Here is a 23,060-nt window from a genome sequence, read left to right on the forward strand (position 1 = left end):
CTGTTATTGAAACAAATGGGTAGAATGAAATATTGTGCAGGAGGTATCTGATAACCTTTCAAGCCCACGGTAACAGAAAACAGATAAAATTAATGTTTCAAAGTGCAAAATGAGAGTACGAGACCAGTAGCAAAAAGGTCCAATACACTCTGGGACCTCATTAAGTAAAATTGCAGGAGAGGAGAAAATGGCAGGTGTATCAATAAACTGTAGATAATTAGGTGCCACTGGTATGATCTGACAGCAGAAGAAAGCAAATACGATCCTCTGATGTATCAGAAGTGTTTCTTGGAGAGCAGACATTAGTGTCATGGTACAAAGCATCAGTTAGGCTCTACTGGAGTAGCAGAGCATCATCCTTGTCCAACAGGGATTTATTCAGCCTTGAACAGGTACTGTAAGAACAGGCAGGTATCAATGGAATGAAAAACTAGTATCCCAGGAAAGGAAAAAGAAGGTTTGCTTGGATTCAAGAAAAGGTTGGGAGAAGATGCAGTTGTACAAGACATGAAAGAAGAAAAAGAGCTGTTGGAATGAAAGGGAAATGTTTTCATATAAATAAACTTGGGCCTAAATGATTTAAGGCTACATTGTGGTTGGAAATTAAGAAGCAACGTTGCAGGTTGAGTGTCCACAGCAGCTTAAACTTGCCTAATCCTGTGCTGTCACCTGGATACGTTTCCTTTCCCTCTTTGCTGTAGCCTGTGGCATGCTAGTGACACATGCTATTTAGACACAGCCGATCTGCTGTGTGGGAGGCTGAGGCAGACCTGGTTTAGATTTCAGATGCTGTGGTTTCTGAAATATGGCTTCCACATTCTTTGGGAACACATAGTGAGGACAATAAAGCTAATTTTGAGAGGGAAGCCCGCAAAACAAAGAAAGATTAAATGAGCGCCTGTGGTAAGAAGTCCTTTTTAGACCTGCATTTAGCTGGAGCCAAATCCTCATACAGGTGTCAGCCACGGCAACAAAACCCAGATGAATCTAGCAGGCAGGAACTGATGCATCCATCAGAGGAGATTCCAGCTCTCCTCCAGATGCAGCTGCAGTGTCTTCATCTTTAACAAGTTCAAGTCTTACTTGTGTTAGCAGGCAACCGACAGAAAGCAAATTTGTTGAGTAAGGCATTGGCTGTTTGCACTTGGCATACACACGCGCACACAAGTGCACAGAGTGAATGGTGAGAGCATTACTTCCATACTCCGCTTGGTAGAAAGCCTGCGATCTAGGAATGTGCAAGTGCTGTTACAGATTTCACATTTAAACGGGCATCTTTCTACATGCACTAAAGGGTTAAAATATTCCTATAGTTACAGTGATCAAAATCCGGATTTTGCATTTCTAAATTATTGGAGCAAGGAAGTGAAGGCAAAAGATGGAGCACAGAATCTGTTGTGAGCAGCGGGGAGCAGGTGGCGCTCACCTGTTCCCTTTGAATTAGTAAAAATGCCAGAGTGTGTCCTGAGACAACCCTGTTGCAGAGCTCCAACAAGACTGCACAGCTGTGCTACCCAGGGCAGCATAGCTTAGAAAGGATCCTTTAAATCAGACTGTGAAAGTACCTTGTTAGACATGCTGCAGAATTAATTCTCTTGGTCGCCAAGGCAAGGTAAACCTTGATGCAGTTTTTAATATGGCATTGCTTCTTCCTCTTGCATTTTTATGGCTTAGAGCAAGATGTCCAAATGGCTGAATCAAGTCCATTAGGTAGTTTTACCAGGTCCCTAGAAGGGCCGCTGGTGAGCAGGCTGACCCCTGGCACACTGTTGTGTTTGTGTGAGTGTTTTTGGGTTGATAATGAGTTGGTGCTGCATTCTCCCTTTCAGGAATTTAATAAGTGGTTCTCTCAGACATACAGAATTTGTCATACTTTCATTACAGCAACTGTGCCAGTTTAAAAGAGGCGGGGAAGTCACTGAGTTTTAGCATTTACAAAATAAAGAGGTATGTTGAACAGAAACAGCAGAGTAACTTTAGAGTGTGCTTACCACTCTCCATTTGTAGTTTGTGGCAGTATGCCTGACTGCCAGGGTGATACAAACCCACATGGTATTTTCACTTACCTCTGGGCAGCATTTCTGGGACAAGGAAACTGTGCATATAGCTATGGGATATAGTTAATTGCATCTGGAAACATACAATCAAAATTCTTAGGCTGTGAGTTGGTTGTGGAGCATCTCACCAAAGCGGTTTCTGCCAGGCAGAAAGCACAATTTATGAGAGTTTTTAGAGCAGCAATGCCTTCTGCCATAGAGATGTCCTCAAAAAAAAAAAAAAAAAAAAAAAAGAGAGGGGGAAGTGACAGTCCATTGCCGGGATATTATCAAGAACCTTTCCTACGTTCTTCTATGAATGGCAAAAACTTGCTTCTTGTCATTTATTTCACAGCAGGATTCCTCCCTGGGATGTGTGCATGTAAACTTGGCCTTGGAAACAGTTGGAAAACTGACGTTCCGGTTTTGAAATCCTGTTTCTTAAGGGGTGATCACATGCATCAGATCAGCATATGTAATCCTATAATTTTCCTGCGGTGGCAACAGTGATAACAGTGGATCCATGGCACTCTCTCCATCTTCTTTTATCTACATTATTATCTTGCTTGGCTCTTGCTGGGAGAGGCGTTTGTCTATGTCTCTTGTGAACCATTATCCTACTACCTTTCCTTTCTCCCTACTGCTCACGATAAGAGTGTCCATTAGGGAAGAAGGAATTACTGCTGTCAAGAAACTGTAGCACTGGAAATGTTACAACAACGTGTAGGTTTACAAAAATTGTCTGCAGAAATTTACCCTTGCCCTTGAAAAAGCATCCCCAGAGCTCTCCCTATTCCTCTCCGGTCCCAGCAATAAGGAAGCAAAACTGCAAGGTCAAGTGTCCAACAGTTGCTTGCCAGAGGATCCTTCCCAAGTCCCAAAACTTAAACAGCTGTCTTCTTCATAGTCATAGGGGAAAGCAATAAAATAACACATTTATTAAATAATAACTGTTTTGAGGACAGTCGATAGACGAATAAACTGTATTCAGTTCATATATAAGCACTTATATTGTACATAAACTGCTTGAGGGAAGAAACACACTCATTCTTTTTATGGATACGTGGCCCATGATTTTACCATAATGCTATAACATAAAGCTCAGATAACATTCACCACTACATTTTCAATAACATTATTGCTATGCACTGGTTAACTGAGGCTCTCAAAATGGCTTGTCGCGATCCCATTTGTGAGTCAGTGGGAGGACCAGGAGTAGAACACAGAAATCCTCTCCCAATGCCACACTCAGAGCACATCACAACTTTATTCCCTTCCATTTCTGGGCTCGCAGCATTTCTTCAACAGTGCTGGCTTCATTGTGACTGATTTACTGTTGCTGCAGTACAATCTGAAGTTGATAAAAAGATGAAAGTGCAAGACTAATTGTTTTTCTTCTCATTACTCAGATATTTTTGTCTGAGATGCATGGGGATATGCCCTGATGGATCATGTGGACAGGGATAAGCCTGGCGAATGGACTTGTGTGTTAAGGAAGGAGAACCACAGTTCTAGACCTCAGCAGAGGAATACGGCCCTGGGCCACAGTGGGTGTAGAGCCCCAGTAGGAGATAAGAGCCCTGATTTTGGGGCAGCAAACTCCACCAAGCTCCATGACCTCACCTGTCTAGTGTGGCTGGCTGGAAATCCCAGACCGCCTTGGCTGTCTCCATTTGCCACGTGGGACCATGGAGCAGGACAGGCTGCAAAAATACCCAAAGGCACAAGCGAATCACATGTATTGCACAGGAGATTGGATGGTGAATGCAAAAGCAAGGGAAGGAGCCCTCGTTGGCAAGTGACTCAGAAACACAGGCTTGCAGTTTCCTGCAAATCCGATGTCCACATTCCAACGCTCTCCACAAGCTTGTGTTCTACTTTTTTTTTAAACCCTGTCATGTTGAATTTACACAAACGACAAACTGATTCAAAGAATAAGAAGAGTTGTTACATCAATGCCAAGGGAAAACCTAACAGCACACCAGAACCCAAGTGTTGTTTAACGGCAGACTGTCTCCCTGTGCTATGAATTGTCCCATTAAAACACCCGCCACTGACCAGGGGGCACAACTGCTACCCTGTGCATTGTTATTCGCACGAGCACAAGATTCTTTCACTTCTCCACTCACATCTAGACAGCAGGTGACCATCTTACCGAGAGTCCTGTGACAGTGAGTTGACTCTGATCATCCTTTTTAGAAAACACATAGGAAAAAGAGCTGTTGTCCTTAAGAGCTACTATACATCTTTGCTCGCAAAGATCCCATACTCAATGCTAAAGGTGACTTCCCCAAAAAGACAGCTAGTCCTGCTTTCCACACAGCAAAAGTTGCGACCCACTTAATTTTTTCAGTATTAAAACCCAAACCTGATTCTATGAAAACTTTTACAGGTTTTCAATTTGGAGAAACCTCACTCATATCTGCACCCTTAGCTCTGCCCCAGCTGCCATTGCTCTGGGCAAATCTAAAGGTCCATTTGGATTTTCCAGAAAGTTAATTTGCTCCATATGACTGACAGTAGGTGTCTGGTAAACCTGCAATCTATGTGCGCAAATCAGCTCAGCTGTTTATCTTTCTGTCTTCAGTGCAAGGAGTTCACCTTCCACACTGGCTACGAGGTGCTTGTACAGCGGCTCTTGGATGGAAGGAAGATGTGCAAAGATGTGGAGGATTTGCTCAAGCAGAGGTAAGAAAATAAGAGTGAAAAAAGTGTGAACAGCCTCCATTTTCTCTCCTCTCTGGCATCTCAAAAGGAACAGCAGGCTGTTTCTGAATTTGGTAGCGATAATAATTTACATAGACAAGCCCAAGTGATTTGAATCATCGTGATTTGTGGAGGCAGATAACAAATAGAAATTTCAAAGATTTGAGAAGAGAGGGGTGAAAGAATCAGAAATCCAGAGCTCCATTAAGACTCAGGTAGTTATTGGTCCAGAATCACATGGTAGCACATACATCCACAACAAGTAGCACTACCAAGTTTCCCCTTTTACAGGGAGGGTGTTATTTTCTCTTTAAACGTGCTGTTGCCACAGGCACTGTTTCAGTTTCCTGCAACTAACAAAAATGGGTGATTTTTCAAATAATGACAAAGCTGTGTAAGATGCTGCCAAAAGCCTTTCCCAGACACCTAAGACAGCCCACAATGTTCATTGGCCTTACTAGACTTTGAATAACAATGTTGTAGATTGTGTCCATCCTTTACATGTTTTTTTTGGGGCCCCTCAACAACAGCTATGGACAGATGACACTTTTGTGGGTGAGAAAATGAATATTACACAGCTGCTCTAACTCCTTTGCCATTCATTTTTGTACTTCTGACTTAGAAAAAAAAAATCTGAAATCTCGTTCTGTTTTTAAGTGGCTGGGTTTCAGCAGGTAGCATGAGGCACACACATGCTCATGCATGATCTGTAGGAAAGACCACACAATATGGACTATATATTTAGCAGGTAATCCTAGAGCAGTTCACCTCAGAACTCTCTCCTTATGAACATTGCTCTGCCTTCCTCAGTCACAGCCTTCTGTTTCTTCCCGTGCTGCCTCCATCTAGTTTTCTCGTTTTAGGTTGGCTTTCTGGAGGTTACTTTTCAAGCACTGGGACTTGCAAGGGGATGTGAACTGTCAAACTGAAAGTTGACTATTTCACAGAGTGTGAAGGGTGTCCCGTCAAAATCTGAAGCTGTTTGAATTGCTTTTTTTGACCACCAGTGGAAGTATATTTTATTGCCGCATGTCACTCAGTCCTGAAGTCACATCTGTCTGATGGTAGCTTAGCTTTGTTTAAAATAGCTCCTTTGTGACTCATAACTTACAGAGATGAGAATTACATTGCAGGCTTCAGGCAGGCCTTACACTGCAGCAAACATTTGTGTTTCTTTCCGAAACATATTAGAGAAGTTTCTACTGGTTGCAGGATAAGGTTCTCCCTGGTTGGTGGTGGAGGCACAAAGGGCTTTCCACAAAGAAGAAAAAAGTACACATGCAGTCATTTTGCAGATCTTAATACTACATTAACAAATGTTTCCATGAACTTTTGCACACCCCCAAAACATTCCAGTGAGCGTGTGTACGTGCGTGTGCTTGTGTGTGTACGTGCACGTTGGGGGAGGAGGAAAAGAAAAAATAGTGGGCACTGAGCTGCAGAAAGAAGGAGTTGTTTCCAGTTTATTTCTGGCAGGTGTTTGTTTCAGCTTGTCCTCATGTCATTCATGGGAATGACCTAGGAAGAGATCAAAGCATGTGATGAATCTGTGTTCCTAAAGGCTGCCCATATCATGGGCTTCATGCCAGAGTTTCAAGAAGGACTCCTGCAGCAGCTGCCCTGAGTCCTGAAACAACTGCCCCAGCTACAATAACACCTTATCAGTTTTCCACACAGGTCAATTACTTTCACTCACAAACACCCCTGCCTGGTCCAGAGGAGGGCCTAAGAGATTGGGGAGCGAGAAAACAGTTGTATTCTAGAACAAAGCCTCAGATTTAAAACACAAAATACGTGCCAACTCTTGCCAGCTGCAGGCAAACCTAGAAACCATAAATCAGGAAAGGCAGCACCAAGATGTGAAAAACAGTGTCACAAAAATATTTCTTGTTATTAAAATTAGAAGAAAAATAATCTATTCTGCTTCTGCAGCTTAATGTGTTTCTGGAGTGTATTTCCATTTTGGTGAAATTTCATTCATGAAAACAGAGTGGTACCTCTGTGTGGCCTGTTGCCATATTTTGCACCCCGATCTTCTAGGAGGAAACCCAAAGCAGTGACACAGAAACACCCCACTGAAATGCAGCAATTTCTGGTGCAGGATGGCAGCAATTAAGTAATTGCATGTGCAGTGTTAGACACACGGGAGCCATGGACAGAGCCAGGAGCAGCCTCCACTCCTGGCTGCAGCAACTATATGCTGCTGTATGACCAGCACTGCTATTCCACCAGCCTGACAGATCTCCTTGGACTGGGGGAAATTCCCCAGGACGAGTGTGCCTCAGGTCACAAAAGATGATTGCAAACCAGTGAAATTGTACTAGAGCCACTGGTACAACCAGCTACAATGCAAGGTTCTCACAGCCACCAGACACAGAGGAACGGTCGAAAGGGCGGTCAGACGTTCCCAAACAGAGACCCACCACAACAGCTGCTGTGTTGCAAAACTGAAAGAGCAGCCCTCAAACCACTGGAACCCAGCAAATAGTAATACTAGAGCACAGCATGGCTGCGTGGGAAGGTGGATTTAAGAACAAGTGAGCGGGGTTGCGGGGCCTTGCACCCACATCAAAATTCCATTTTTGAACAGAGAGTACATTTCTCTAAGGTGCCAAGTTTCAGGCTCAAAACTATTTGAAATGCTTTGAAACCCCTTTTGAGAACTGGACTTACCCTAACCAAAACCAAGTCCTAGCAGTAGGCTATCTGTTTGTTATTTATTATTGACCATTCAATAGTTTTTAGCAGCTACTCAAAGTCTGAAAACTCAGTTCCAGCCTGGTCTTGCACCCAGGAGAAAGGAAAGAACATATTTAGTACAAGGACTGTTTTTTTTAAAACAGAGAATAGGAATTTCTTCCAGAGCTGGGGGGAGCAGATAACAGCAAAGAAATAATTGTTTTTCTTTATTAACCATAGAAACGGAACTGCTTTCCTGAGTCACTAGTTACGGTTCCCCATGAGGTGAGGTATCACATCATATTGTCCCCTCCATAAAATGGTCACAGCCTCACCTTACAAAGATGAAGCCTCCTTCCCCCTCTGCCTCCATTGTGGCTGTTCGAGCAGCACCTCATGTGTCTAACGGTTCAAAATTTTCCTGCTACTCCTGGCTCCCATTTATTCACAACCTCTCTTAAATGGATCCTTTGGAACCCTCACTTCCAACCTTCATTTTGATGGGTCAAGTCAGCTGTCATATTTTAGGTTTCTTCTGCAAAAGAGACTCTCCATTCTGAGCATCTTCACTACACTTCTGTACATCTCTTCTAACTGAATCCAAATTTTTAGGGACAGAGTTGTATGTAGCACTCCACAGTAATCAAAGCCATGGAGACGGGCTTCATTTTTCCTCATTTCTTCTAGAAATAGCTCACCTAAAATATTTTAGAGGCAACTAATAGCACTAGGGTTGAGGAGACAGAGAAATTAAAGAAATTTATTTCTCATGTTTTGTACCTCGGATGCAGTTACAAGATTTCTGTAAATGTGATCCTGGTACCACTAAGAGAAATTGAATAAGATTCTCTTTTAACAGAGCACAAGCAGAAGAGAGATATGGGAAAGAGCTGATTCAAATTGCCCGAAAAGCAGGAGGACAAACAGAAATCAAGTAAGGAATTCTTTTATTATTAGTGCAAATGAAAGCATTTTGGAAACACCATAGTCCTTCAAAGAAGGATTCACAAAATCTCTATTTGGGAAATGCCGGTAGATCTTTACTGAGAAATTTTTTCATTTCAGGATTTGTAACAATGTTTAATATTTGCTTCCAAATGCGAACTAAGTGACAGCAAAAAAAGAGAAAGGAAAATGTTGTGAAATGTTTAGGATGGTAACTTGGCAATTCTGGGAAGCTGGTGGACACTGAGAGACTGTGACAGAACAAACACAAAGTGCAAAGATACAAAAAATCAGCTTCTGCAGCAGGAAAAAGGCTTAGTTTAGGATTACAAAATTTAAATCTCTGAAGGGACTTCATTTGAAACAAATCAATGGAACTACTGAAATACACTAAAGTGACACATATTTTTCTCTTTCTCCTCTACTACTATCTTAGATCACGTATAAATTGTGTTGGGAGGGGAAGATATACATTGGCATGGAATTTAACTTAATAAACACTGCTGATAAACTGCTGCTATTATTGATGGTAGCAGCAATAATGAGACATTTTGTCACTATTATAACAAGTAATAACACAGTAATAAGGTGGCAGAGGATGAAGATTTGGGGTCACAGAAGACAAGTCTGAAAGAGAAGACCTCAATCTAAACACAAAACAGCTCTATTGATCCCTGGGGCCTGCTACCCACATCCACCCCGTATCTCATTTCTTAATTGCCATCTCCTTTTTACATCAATTTATCATTCTCAGTCTGAGTGTGGCTTCTTGCTCATATTTTATGGGAAAGCTTGACCTCAAACCCTTGCACTGCCACAGCATGCAAGTGCCAGGCAATCACCCGTTGCACTTGCTATCGATTTGGTGGTGGCACATCCAGTCTGGCAGGGAAACTTAGATAGGAAAGACCCAAGCACCTGATAGTGCAGAGGGCAGAGAGGCTCACTCCAGAGAACATGCAAGTGTCTCCTTCCCTAGCGCTCCATCTCTCCCTTGCCCCTGAGCAATGTGGTACGGTATAGCAAGATTCCTAGCAAAGGCTCCTTGAGATGGCTTCTACCTTCCTGGTGTCTCAATTCACAGACCTAATCAGAGAAAATGAAGGAGAAGAAAAATTATTTTGAAATTAAAATAGCAGATTAAGGATGGATGGCTTCTTCCCAAACCGAAGGCTAAGATCAGCATTCCAGGATTAACAAAAGGCTCCACCTAAATTTCTTTACTGGCAATGTAGGGCAAGCAGAGCAAATGTGTTCAGAAACAGACAGCTTTGGCTGCCCTTCTGTGACTTAGCAGATAATTCATGGGTCTGACTTTTCCTAAGAGATTATAAAAGCTTGATTTAGAGGCAGAACCAAGTCCCAGAGTTGGGATATGGATCCAAGTTCCCCTCAAGTTGGGGGAAGTTTGGACTCGGGCCCAGCTCCACTTTAATCCAGCAATTTTATAGCTTGGCATAGAGAGAAGGCTGAATATACCAACAAAAGCTTGCTGCAAAGCTGATTTACTATGTTTCCATAAACCCACGCCTGGTCTGTGTAGCAACCAGCTTTGGGCTGATATTTTTATCAGAGCAAACATCTTACTGCAAGTGTTCTGAAGCAGAGAGAGGAGACTTTGCTTTCTGTTATTCAACAGCCTCTGGTTCTTTAAGGAGTTACACAGATGGGCAGTGAAGGACATTTGTCCAGAGCAAACACTTTAAAGTCAGAGAAAACTAGGCTCTATTCAGGGTTAGAAGAACTCACAAAAATGAAATATTTGTGTTTAATGCCTTAAAATTTTTGACACCATATGAAGCTTCTCTTTGTTTATATGACATTGATTACTGCTAGCAGTTCTGCTCCCAAGGTCAGTCCTTCAGAGAGGCCGAGGGAGGGAACTTATGTACTACCTATAAAAAGAAAAGCTTGAAAGGACTATGCTACAGCTATTTCTGTGCACTACTCCAAGTGCTTCCTCTTTATAGGACTCCCTATTATCAACTAGCACACTGAGTCCTAATAGTATTACAAGTACTTGACAGGCTGAACAGTGCCTTTCACATTAAATGCAGCTTTGGGTAGTAGTGTTTCTCAAATAAAGACTAATGAAGGTGTTGTGCAAGTATTTGTATCTAAAACTTGCCATTTGACAACCACTAGGAAGAAAGTAGCTTCCAGATTTTTTTACAGACCATTTTACAGAACTTTCTGTGCCATGTTAAGTATTGCAGAGGAGCAGGAATTACTGATTTTAGCTCACTCGCTCATTTTCTTGCTAATGCAAAATTATTATCCTCTAGTCTTGAATTCAGTCATCTTTTAAACATCTCAGATGCTAAGGCTTTCTGTCACTTCTCCTGGAAAATTATTTCACACCCCAGTAGTTCTCACTACCTGGAAGGTACCTGATACCCTTTCAAAAAGTCAATAAAAAGAACATAGAAAATCCATCTGCAACAGCCACCCAAAAACTTCCAATATCAGAAAATACCCAGAAGACCTTAAGAGAAACAACTGCAAGGCCAATTAATTCTGTTTAGCACAACTTCTAAAACTAATGAATTGGCTGCAAAAACCTCCCATCACTCCACCAGGTCAGAGCGATGCTCTGTAGCTGTTATGGAAAGCAGAGCAGGAGAGAAGCAGCTCAAAGCTGGAGTGAGCAGCAGTCCCCATGCAGGGCCCTGTTGGCAAAGTGTCTGTGGCAAACCCACACTGCCAGCAAATGCCAAATCTGCTGTTCTGGAAATGGTGGCACCACTACATGCAATGGGCAGCCCAGCAAGGCCTCATGTGCTTATATCCTCCTAGTACCAGTGTGAACATCTCTTTCCAACTCCAGAAATTCCATCCCTCACAGCAGCCCAGCTCTTCTAATCTCAAACCCTCAGAGATTAAAAAAAATGTAGAGAAAAACCCCACCTTTCTGTTGCTTCTTGTGCTTGGAGAGAAGAGGGTCTGCTGAAGGGGAAAATGGGGCAGCAGTGGGGAGGTACCACCCAGGTTGTTACTTCCGCACAGTCAGGACTGGTATGAAACAAGGTGAAGAGAATAAGCATGATGAGTAAATACAAGTAAACGGGGAGAAGCATGGAGAAGTCTAGGCACCAGGTAGTGACCATCACTGTAGAGAACTGTCCTCTCCCAAGCCTCCCCCATATTTTAAAAGTTTTTAGTTTTGAATCAAAAAAAGAACAATCTCATCATTTTTTCAGGCTCTTCCCTTCTCCCCCAGACTTTTGCTTCAGCTGCAACAAATTGCTGAACTCAGCTAAATATATAAACAGATTCAACTGCCCATTTCTATTTACTGAAAGACATAGATAAAGAAATACGTTGTTGACTCAAAAGAAAGGCAGTGGGGAAAGCTCGCTGATATATAACAGCAACTCTGGGACCACTCTCTATTGCTTTGAGAAAAATCTAGGTGACAGTAGCCATCAGGATTCCATCCTATATGCTGTCCAGACCTTCTTCCCTCAGCTTCGTAACAGCTCCTCTAATGGAGAACTGACCCCTCAGGGCCCAGCACTGCTCGTGCTTGGCAGAGACAACTACAAGCCGAGACTGTACTAGAACACTTCACTACTGAGTATCAGCAATGATATAACATCATGACCTGGGAAGAGAGGACAATGTTGTGTCTCCACCTGCAGATTCCATGGCACTAGAAATGTGAGAAATCACTTTGACCTGAGAGCTAGCAGGGGACAAGTTTTTAGCACTGCTACTGGAGGTGTAATGACTTCAGTGAGGTCCTCGCTGTTCTTTTTCAAACCAGTATTGGAACTGGCTATGGTCAGCCTACAGCTCTAGAAAAATTCTAACAAAACTAAAATCAGAGAGGCAGACATGCTGCAACAGCTTTTTATTTTTTATTTTTTTTAAAAAAGCAAAGACTGGGTTTCTAAAAGAAGCTGGTGCTGGTTACCATGGGCATAGCAAATAAACTCTCCAGCTTACAGTTCAAGAAATAGAAGTTCCCTATAAGTGCTGCCTAACAACCAAAGCACACAGTCATTCAATAGTCCAGCCTGACTCAAGCAAATTTAAGCTTTCTGGCTGCTTGGCCTTGCCTCGAGCACTGCAGCTGGTAGAAACTACCTCCTATAGGGCAGGGAGATAGTCTTTTTCGGACCCAACAGTTGCTATAGACCTTGGCAAGTTCCTTCTACAGAATTAACATTGTACAGAAGGATGCGAGAAGGGTCACACAGGCTCAGATCAAAATCCCTTCAGCCTAACATTCTGTCCTCAATGCTAGGTCCCAAGGGAAGAGTGGAAGAACAGGGCAAGCATATGAGGATTTCTCCTAAATAATGTTCTAGCCTTAGCAATTGGTAGTTCAGGGGCTGCCACACCAGTATCTTTGTATGTAATAGAGTAGCTTTGTATGTATGTAATGGAGTTTTCTTGTGTCTTTTTCATATTTGAAACCCCAAAACATTTTAGCCTCCACTGAGTCTTAAGGTAAAGCAGTGTACTTTTCTGTTAAGTGCAGAAGTACTTTTTTCTTTGGTGATTTTTAAGCCCATCTCACCACACTTGCTGCATTAGATCAGACACACATGACAAAGGCAGATTAGCTTCCTTACAGTGGGGTTCCTCACCGCATGTCTGCACTGGTTCTTACTGCCTGTTCTGGTTCTTACAAACACGCCCAGGTCCATAATAACACCAAAACGATGGAAAAGGCCAGCTGCTTCTTTCAAACTAATTGCCTGGATGTGCCAGCACAGTTAAGGCTGCAGGCTATGCCTGGGAATGCCTATATGGGTAGCTGGGAAATCTTAGGGAAAGCACTGGGAGGAAACAGGCATTGGAAAGGAGCATGAGAATATCGGTTGCAAATGTACCTCTTGAGTGGGTACGACCTAGGAGAGGGCAGGGCAGCCCTTGAGGTGTGGGCAAAGCACGAGGTCAGACCTAGGAGAGGGCAGGGCAGCCCTTGAGGAGTGAGGAAAGCATGAGGATCACAGCAGTCAGGGTAGAAGGATGTATTCTGCACAGAAATGAAGCTCTGGAGCTCACCTATTACAAGTCAGGGCTAAAGTGTATTTTTACAATGTCTTCATTCCTACCTTATACTAATTTAAAAGCTCTCTTATATCACTTTTTTTTAATTACAAAAAAAAAAACCAAAACAACCCTGAATCACAATTCCAAAGGCTTTAATCATAAAAGAAATTATGAAAAAGGAGATACAAAGCTACAGCTATGTATTCCTGGCAAATACCAGGTTATACCAGTATCCGGTGTGTGAGAGGGAACTACATGTCATGAAGTTTACACTGTGCTATGGTTTCATCCTCTCAATATTCTGTGTGGCACACATGGGAGAAGATGCACAGAAACAGGATTTTCAGCTGAGTTACAAACTGAGATCAAGTTTGCAAGTTTTTGCTGGTAGCGCACACAGTAATGATGTCTCGACACACTGTAGTTGATTCTCAGCAGAGCACATGCTTTTAAGAGGAAACACCTTTCAGGCTGCAAGGTGATTGGAAATTTCCGTGCAGTAGCTTTGGGTAACTCTTCAGCCGAACAACATGAAAACAGAATATGCTACAGAGCCCAGTTTTCAGATACATCCTCAGCTTCAGCCAAAATAGAGCCTCTGGGAACTCAGTTCTTCTGTAAAATAACTAGTGCAAACACGCAGTAGCTGGTTAAATTCTGCCTAGTCTGACAACAGCTATTTTTGTCGTTTGTTCTGCTTGTCTTTTCTCATGTATATGATTTCCTACTTTTTTGCTTCCCCCTTTTCCACTACCATCTCCTTCAGGCCTCGGCAAAGGGTAGTTCCTTCAAGCCCGTGTCTGCTCTGCCCTTCTCTTCAATGCCTGAAATAGAATATTTCAGTGAGCATGAGGTGAGGGCACCTGTAATGAAATGCCAATTGCTGCTTTCTGTGTATAAATATAGAGCATCTGTCACTTAACATACAGAACCCTCTGTATTATTCACACAAAGCAGGCATTTTTGAACAGAAGCCAAAAGTAACTTTGGAAGGTCACATCTTTCCATGGTTAGTTATTCTCCATTCAAATGTCCTGAACCTTCACAGGGTTTATACACTTCTATTTCAAATTTTCAGGACCCTGCGAAAATGGACGCAAGCACGGACTCTGAAAGACCTAGGCCTCAGCTCAGTTTTTGTTAAATCCAAACTAGATAAGCTCTCTGTTGATGAGGATAGGCATTTTTGAGCAGTGCTGCTCTCTTTCCAGGAGACATGAGGAAATTTAATTCTATGTTAAAGGTACAAAAGTTGTTTTGATTGCTTTATCCTTTGATTTGAATGGCATAGGTCAATCTGGAGTCACAAGGGGTCTAATTTGTAATATATGGGCTCAGATTTACAGGGAAGAGAAAGTACATTGAGATGCCATGCCATTTGCTCCTCTGCCCCAGCAAAGTCCGGGGTGATGTGTGCGTGTTCCTGGTAACCAGGCCTGGGAGTGATGACACAGCCCCCTTCCCATTCAGTTTGGGGCTGCTTCTGCTTTTAACACATATCTGAAAATATCCAAAACCAGAAGCAAAACACGTACACAGGCACACCACAGCACTAGAACCACCCTCCACATTTGTTGCTACTTTCATGAAAGATATGCTAGTGCTTTTCTATCATTAATTTATAGACAGACAGAAACTTGGACTCCCATGGTCAGAGGAAGGGTGCTGCTCATGCCTTTTCTCCACCACAGGTGGTTTAGACATCACACCACAGCTGGGACCGGTACAGAAACCTTTCCAGTTGCACTGAGTGGTTTTGCCTTTGTATTTATAGCTCCTCTGAGAACAAGAAAACATCCCCACTAAGCAATGTTAGACATGATTCTCATGTAAAATACTCCGCTATGTACCTGGCCTATGACTTGGTAGTGACTTAGTCACCCCCTGTTAAAAGACCACAACACCTCCCCTTCCTTTCTTTTTTGCAATGCAGAGTCCCAGGTGCAAATTATTTGAGACCAGATGCTTCAGAACTTGTTTTCCCACCATGCTTTGCTACCACTGCTGGGCTTCACAGAAAAAAATGTTGGTAAAACCACATTGGGTCTTCCCTGTGTAGCAAGAGGAAAGACAGATGTTAACCATGGCCTCAGAGGAGACTGGCATTGGGTTAGTTTCATATCCATGTTATCAGGATCTAAGTTACCAGAGGCAGAGGGTGAATAGGACTGCTGGAAAGTGGTCTGTAGAGTTCATCTGGCAGCCACTTCTCTCATTTTCAGAAAGAATATTTTAAAAAATTACAATAAGAACAGAACATTGTAGGTCGTAATGATGTTAAAACAGAAACCTACCAAAAAGGAAGGTAGAGTTATTTCACACTTTTATTCACCAAACAAAGTTAGAAAAGAAAGAAAATTTTAAAAGATCTGTGGTTTTCCGGTTAGAAGAGACTGTTTTACCTTCCTGTGTAGAAGATGTAAAGGGACTCTGAATTACTCAGTTAAACTGGCTCCTAATGGAGTGAAAAGGCAGAGTACTGAAAAAAAAAAATGCCCAAACCATCAAGCCTACAGTTGCAAAGGAGCATAGTGCAACAGTGTACATAGTGAGTATACCAGTGACCTAAGCACTGCCACTGATAGAACTCTGCTAATTACATCTCTGGTGCCATAAAATTCAGCTTTTGATGACTGTGAAGCATAAGGTACCGCAGCCCTATCTACACTACATTTCCCGGTGGTCCTTGTGTCATGTAGGACTGCCCAGCACAGCCTTCTCTCCAGCAACGGCCCAGTTCTCTAGCACAAACAAGGGCCAAAAATGAAGAAAGAGAAAGCAAACAGAAAGCAGCTAGGACAAGTTAACTTTGAAGTTCTGTCATCTCACACTGTTCCAATCGAGTCCCCTTCCTGAACCAGCTGCAAGATAAATCTGCAGTGAGTGAATAAAATCAATGTATGATCAGATTCCCTCCTGTACTGGGCACTGGCGAGGCCACACCTTGAATACTGTGTTCAGTTTTGGGCCCCCCCGTACAAGAAGAACGTTGAGCTGCTGGAGCGTGTCCAGAGAAGGGCAACGAAGCTGGTGAAGGGTCTGGAGAGCAGGTCTTATGAGGAGAGGTTGAGGGAGCTGGGGTGGTTTAGTCTGGAGAAGAGGAGGCTGAGGGGAGACCTTATTGCTTCCTGCAACTACCTGAAAAGAGGCTGTAGGGAGGTGGGTGTTGGTCTTTTCTCCCAAGTAACTAGCAATAGGATGAGAGGAAATGGCCTCAAGTTGCATCAGGGGAGGCTTAGATTGGATATTAGGAAAAATTTCTTTACTGAAAGAGTGGTCAGGCATTGGACCAGGCTGCCCAGAGAGGTGGTGGAGTCACCATCCCTGGAGGTGTTCACAAAAATGTGTAGATGTGGCACTTCAGGGCCTGGGGTTTTTGAGTTGATGGTTGGACTTGATGATCCTAGAGGTCTTTTCCAACCTTAATGATTCTATGATTCTATAAGATGCAGTGGTTCCCCACTACTCCTGATACCTGTACTGTGATGGTGGGTGAGTGCCAAACAAGGCACCTCTGCTCAAAGATAGGATGCATTTTCTGCCTTGAAAGCAGGAGACAGGTTCTGCTGGGAGAAAAATCACAGCAAGCTCTCAAACGATGCATTCTGTAAATGTTTATCCTGTTAGAGGAGAGCTACAGGGACTAGTGGTCGGTGCCCTAGAGAGACAGGGTTGCCTCTTCAGCTTTGGTGTGCTGGGTAAATCTGGATAGGTTCACTTTTGAAAGTATTTTCCAATCTATAGAGCAGGAATGCTAAGCAATGGGTAAGCTTTATAGTTATGAGCTTCTCCCCTTGGTTCTCCTGTTCCTCTAAAAGCTCTTCTATTCTCTTTCTACCCCTCTGCTTGAAAAAACGATCACTGAAATGTGCGTATTTTACAAAGGCAGCTAAATTCTCCTGTACTTGAGTAACAGGAGACTACAGCAAATGAAGGCAGCAGACAGGGCTGGTATCCCAGAAAATGGTAAGAATATTTTAGCCACTAGATGGCAAAAATTACCAGAAGTTGCTGCAGAGTGGCTGTTGCACAAGCTCTATCTGGTCCCCGTTATTCCGGATTCAAAGTCAATCCTGTTTCCACCAGAAATTCATTTCGACAAATCCAATCTTTAAATGTCCAAGAGGGAGTCTTTTAACAAACATGCACAGTAAATTTGTGTCCAACCCTATTTTCAATGAGACATCTGCAGGAGGCTCCACATAGGGATGCCCAAAGGTAAGGCTGGTGTTCTGTCTTCAGCTGGAGTGGTTTAACAGTCTTCCAGAATTTACATGGAAATGAACAATTACGAAAATTAAAAGGAAAAAAGAAAAGTGGCAAATTGCAGATTTTCAGTTTTGCCTGAATTATTTTCAAGCCCAGGTTTTCTAATTTGGCCACAGAACAAAAACAAAAAATCAATTACTACCACAACACTAAGCAGCGTAATATACTGAGAGGATAAAACATGCTTTTAAAGGGTCAATGAGAGTGAGACATCCTCACTTTTGATACTTCAGAATAAAGTTCTTATCAATCATAATAGAAAGTCAAACCCACCCAGAAGAGACAGGTAATAGGTACTATACATACAAAACAGCACAGACAAAATTAAAACTCCCTTGTATGTCTGCTGCATGAGTTGCTTCCATTAAACCTTCCAAAGCACTGAAATGATATATTTCACCAATATAATCAGAGCATCTAGCAGCAATGAGGAGCTAACCTATAGCACCGCTGCTGTGGCCAGCACCTTCCCTCAGCCCAGAAGTCATAAAGGAATACCTGATGGATCCATGGGTCAAAATTTGATTTATTTATTCTCTCCCACAAAGACATTGACACAATGATGTATTTACTACTCCCTTAAGCCCCATAAGGATGTGGGACCAATTCACTCATTTTAGAAAATTATTATAAAAATAAGGAAGGAAATGGCTTAAGTCTATTTCAATCTACTTATGGACAGTGGCCTTGCCCCAGTCAGCAGCTAGGAAACTGGCTGGAAAAATCTTTCATACAAGGAGCAAAAGGCCAGAGCTTTCTGCAAAGGCCGTTAGAGACCATGCAGGGGGCAAATAGGTCTCTCTCTCCAGCTCATAGTCACATGCATTATTGTACCAGAAGACAGACTCGTCCTTACAGAAAGCCAGCAAAAAGGAGAAAATCTTCATGAATTGATTATGATCATGAACTACTCTGGTAGTTCAGATGCCTGGAAACCAAAAAAGCAGCAAATTGTTTTTGTCCTTGATATGTACTGAGAAAACACTATTTTTCAGTATCTGCTACAGCTATTTTGCCACTCTGTGCATAACTTGAATCACCAACAGCAAAGAAAAAAACCTCTGGGAACAGTAGATCAACGCAGTGTGAAAACAGTATGTATGGTTTGCAAGTATCCTCTGTTTTTAAAATTCCTGTATTTACCTATTTCAGGCATGAAGTTGGTGGCACATTCCTTACCTCCTATTGGAAAATCCGCACTAAAAAAGTGAATATTGTTCCTTTTACATATCTAATTTTTCAAAATAATCCATTAGAGCTTTTAGGTGAGAAAAAAAACTCTCTCTGTTGCTGATATTCAACTTGTCTTTTAACTTCAAACTTTTAATTAACTTAGCTGGAAACAATACCATTTGTTTCCTTTGTGTTGTGAAAATTTAGTTTCCATCAAAATTTCACACCAGACATTTTTTTGCAAAATGAACCTTCAATATGTTTATTAGGACAATACTGAAAAATACTCAGTCTAGCATGTTTTCCCTGATTTATGTCAGGATAGTCACCACAACAAATCTAGTTGAAAGCTGAAAGAATCAAACAGTTGGCTCAATACTCATTTTTTCTGGCTGAAAGTCTTTGCCTTGTATTTCTACAAATTTAGATTTGGAAGTGGATTGCAAGGCAGTTATTGCTGAGGGTAGGCCTAGCCTTTCCCCTCGCCTGTGCATTTTTCTTATGCCTGGCAAGGCAGCCTTGCTACTAGGAGAGCAAGCTTTGATTAGGAAACAGATGTCCAGCCTAAATTAACACAGGGCAATTAGGATTCTTCATGTGTCTCTTAAGACTCCTGAAACGGCCCAAGAGATACAGGATTTCCCTACCCATCTGCAGTCGCACATGTCTGGGAAGTGATATGCATCCTCTTCTGGGCTCTCCTAGTAGCCAGGTTTCAGCCAGGGAGATTTTACGGTCTTCATTAACAGGCTTTTTCCCTGGGGTCCCGCCAGGGGTAGTCAGGGCTCCATGGAGATCCCAGAACCATTTCCTTCAGGGAACAACGCACTCTGGGTCTTGAAGAGATGATTTCTAACTCCAGAAAACCTCCAAATCACACCACAGCCCTGGCTTCTGCATACACAAATACCCTGCCAGCCTGCAAACTGGGAGCTAGGGCAAATTATTAAGTTGAAAGTGCCTCTTACAGATTATGCTCTTTCCTCTTCCATCAATTCTATGCTGGCATCTTTGCTGCTTTATTAAAATGGACTCTGGCTTGCCAAAAACCAGGACATCAGGTGATCTATTGTTACCCTTTTATGCCCTTCTGCAACTCTACATTGTAGGACTGCTTAGTTGTATAGGTCCATCCGGATAAGCAGCATCTCTTTTTGCTCATCTCCATGCTGTACTTCACAGCCCAGAATCAAGGCTTGATTTCACTGCATGGTTTATTCACGCTGTGCTTCCGGGATGTCAAAAACCTCTGGGAGCATCAGGGTTTCAGGGCTTCTGTAGGTTTTCTGCACCATTTGTGAGTCTTTTAAAGGAAAGCGAGCTGTACCACACGGGGGTGCTCGAAAAGCATAGTATGGAGAATGCTGCATAGCAGGGCTGCTAGGTGACCGAGGAGCAAAAATTTGCTGGTACTGCATTCAACACAGACGGTGGAGCTGGTTTTGCTCTGCCCTTCAGACTACTACTCCAAAACTCAATTGCCCTTGACCATCTTTATTTCACTCAGTTGACCTGTATCCATTGGCAAGGTGCAAGAGTAGAGAAATGTCTGTTAATATTCAGAGTCACAAATACAGTGGGGTTAAAAAAGAGGATGCACATAAGCAATAGTGCAATTCCTTGCTTCCTGGAGCATTTTACTGCATTTCCCGATGGTAAGAGATTGATGCTGTTGTGCTTGTTAGCATGGTCAGCCTTTATTACAAGACTTTTAACAGTTTTATCTCTGTCTGGATCTTTGAGATTCTGAGGGGAAGTTTTTCCTCTAGATTCACAACCCATCCTTGGAACCCTATACTAATAAAGCGCACTTGTTTTTGCCTTACAGCACACTGAAAGCAGCATTTGAGAGGCTTAAGCAACGTAAGTATTTACATCTTCCTTTCTGACCTGGGCTAAGATAGGCACACAGTGTGTTCGTCCCCACTGGGGTCTTTCATCCTCCTCCTCCCTCTATTTCCAACTTCTCTATCCCAGTCTGCAGTATGGAGAGTGGAAGGAAAGAACACTCAATAAGAGTCCTCCAAGGCTGAGCACTCAGTCCACTCTCTGGTGGCAAATAAAATGGCTTGTTCCTCAAGTTAATTTTACCTGGATCAAGTCACAAAATATCAGCTCTGTTCCTTCTTCTACAAACCACTGACACCAAAACAGCATGCTTTCTAATAATGTACCCAAGGCAGAATGAAAACCTTTCACACACAGAAAATGTAACACCATCATAGCCAATGGGGCAGCATACCTGGCTACTGGCACCTGCTGTTTAGATAAAACCACCCTTTTGAAAAGCAGCTGGTGAATTAAAGTATTTTTAGAGCCTGGATGGGGAGCTTAACATTTCTGGAAAATGTGGGGTTCCATTTCAGAAGCACCAAAGCTGACAAACACAGAGAGGTTACCAGCCACTTCAAACAGCATCAGCCAGGTGCTCTGAAATTCAATCCATCTTTGCTTACCTTTGAAATCCTCAGCTTGCAACCTCATCTAATGACATTTGTGCAAGGTTGGACATAACTGGCAAGCAGCTCCCAAGAGCAAGACAATCCAGCAGCGTAGTGGAGGGAAAGCAGACACAGGGGGTGAAGATGGAGATCAGAGTTCATTCCCTCCCTCTGCCCCACGATGTCTGACCTCCAGCCCCAGAAGGAAGAAGGGCAGCTGAGGTAAATGGGGCTATGAAGAAATGCAGCTGGCTATGCGCTTGCCAAGGCTGCTCCGAGCAGGTGTTCCAATTCTGCAGCAAGGAGCCTTGCCCATGCAACTTGCAGGCTCTGAGAGGACCTGCAATAAGCTCTATTCAGGTTGTGTGAACCCTGAGCAATATCAGTGCATGCAGAAACACAGGGAGACCTTATTTAAGGCTGCCCTGGTCATGACAAGTCATACAGCAGCCACATCCCAGAAACACCTGAAAAATATGACTTCATATTCAAAGACCTTTCCACTGACTGTATATGAATTCTGATTTACTTTAGAAATTGAAAGTGTTGGAAACTCTCATATCCAGCTGGCAGTAATGCTGAAAGATGAACTGAAAGGAATAGAGGAGTTCCGAGAAAGGCAGAAGGAACAAAGAAAAAAGGTGAGGAACTAGAGAAATGTTGAAACAGATTGGGTCAATGGTCCATGCTGATGACCTGACCCCAGCCATAGACTGTGAATACTGCGACAGGTAATAAAACATGCCCAGTGTGCCCTGTTACTCCATATACTAGGCTGTGGAAGAAAATCTCTTTCTGATCCCAGCTGGAAAGAAAGTAGTGCTCTGAACTCAGGAGAGAGGCTTTAGTCACTTTTACTCTCTCCAGTGTAACTGCAGATACTGTTATTATTCCTGTAAGAACTTAATCCTTCCTTTTCTCTTTTTTATACCCTTGCTAATTGGGTTTCTTTGGTACGATCCTGCGTGATCTCCAACATGCACTAGAATAAAGGGGTAACAGAAACATTTAGAAACATAAAAGCAAATTAATATAATGCTGAATGCAACACCAATATATGCTGAATTACAAATATTTTGAATAAATTGCATCTAGTTGATGTTGTGTAATAAAAAATCTGAGTATATTTAAGGCCATCTCATCCCCTATGATCTTATCAAGCTCTAAGTCCCTTGAAAAAGTAGCTCCAGATAAAGACAACAGTGGTCACTCTCATACCTTCTCTGGTTCAATGGGGTCGAAGACAAACATGGGACAGTCACTTAAAATTGAAAGCACTGATTGATGGAGGAGTAAAATAAAATATCCAGTTCTTTAATAATTTTAAATAAATGAAAACATATATGACTCGTATCCAATGCAGTAAAAATCTTGTGTCTACAACCCTGACACACAGGAACTTGGAATAGCAGAGAAGTCTGAAAGTGAGTAAAAACCAGTGCTGCTACTGAGATTTGAGGTCCACAGTGACTGGATGAAGAAAATAAGGCATGTAAAGACAGACCGCGTGTGCCTAGTTCATCAGCATTTGTATCTCTACCACCATTTTGCCACTAGGATTTGCAAAGAGAGAGGGTCTCTCTCGTACTGAAAACAATAAGCCTATAATTCAACTGGAAACAGTTAGAGGGGCCTGGGAAAAGGGATAAAACTGCTTTGTAGTCTTAGGCAAGCTTTTTTCTCTGTCCAGCAGAGAAAGTCAACATTAGACATGCTAGATGGTGTCAGCATTTTTGGTAACCTCCCAAAATGCTGTAATTTGTGTTTTGCTGTAGTTGCTTGCAGGACTCTGCTATTCAGCCCAACG

General features: G+C 42.5%; 1 protein-coding gene across 1 annotated transcript in view; it reads left to right on the top strand.

Moving 5' to 3' along the window:
• Positions 1 to 23,060, top strand: part of PSTPIP1 (proline-serine-threonine phosphatase interacting protein 1) — a 58,493-nt gene that overhangs the window by 15,559 nt on the left and 19,874 nt on the right. Inside the window, exons 2-5 of the mRNA XM_009511075.2 lie at positions 4,624 to 4,724; positions 8,281 to 8,355; positions 20,641 to 20,675; positions 21,788 to 21,894. Coding sequence (XP_009509370.2) covers positions 4,624 to 4,724; positions 8,281 to 8,355; positions 20,641 to 20,675; positions 21,788 to 21,894 — 318 coding nt within the window. The remainder of the gene's footprint in view (positions 1 to 4,623; positions 4,725 to 8,280; positions 8,356 to 20,640; positions 20,676 to 21,787; positions 21,895 to 23,060) is intronic.

The sequence above is a fragment of the Phalacrocorax carbo genome, chromosome 7, assembly GCF_963921805.1.
Source record: "Phalacrocorax carbo chromosome 7, bPhaCar2.1, whole genome shotgun sequence".
Classification (NCBI taxonomy): domain Eukaryota; kingdom Metazoa; phylum Chordata; class Aves; order Suliformes; family Phalacrocoracidae; genus Phalacrocorax; species Phalacrocorax carbo.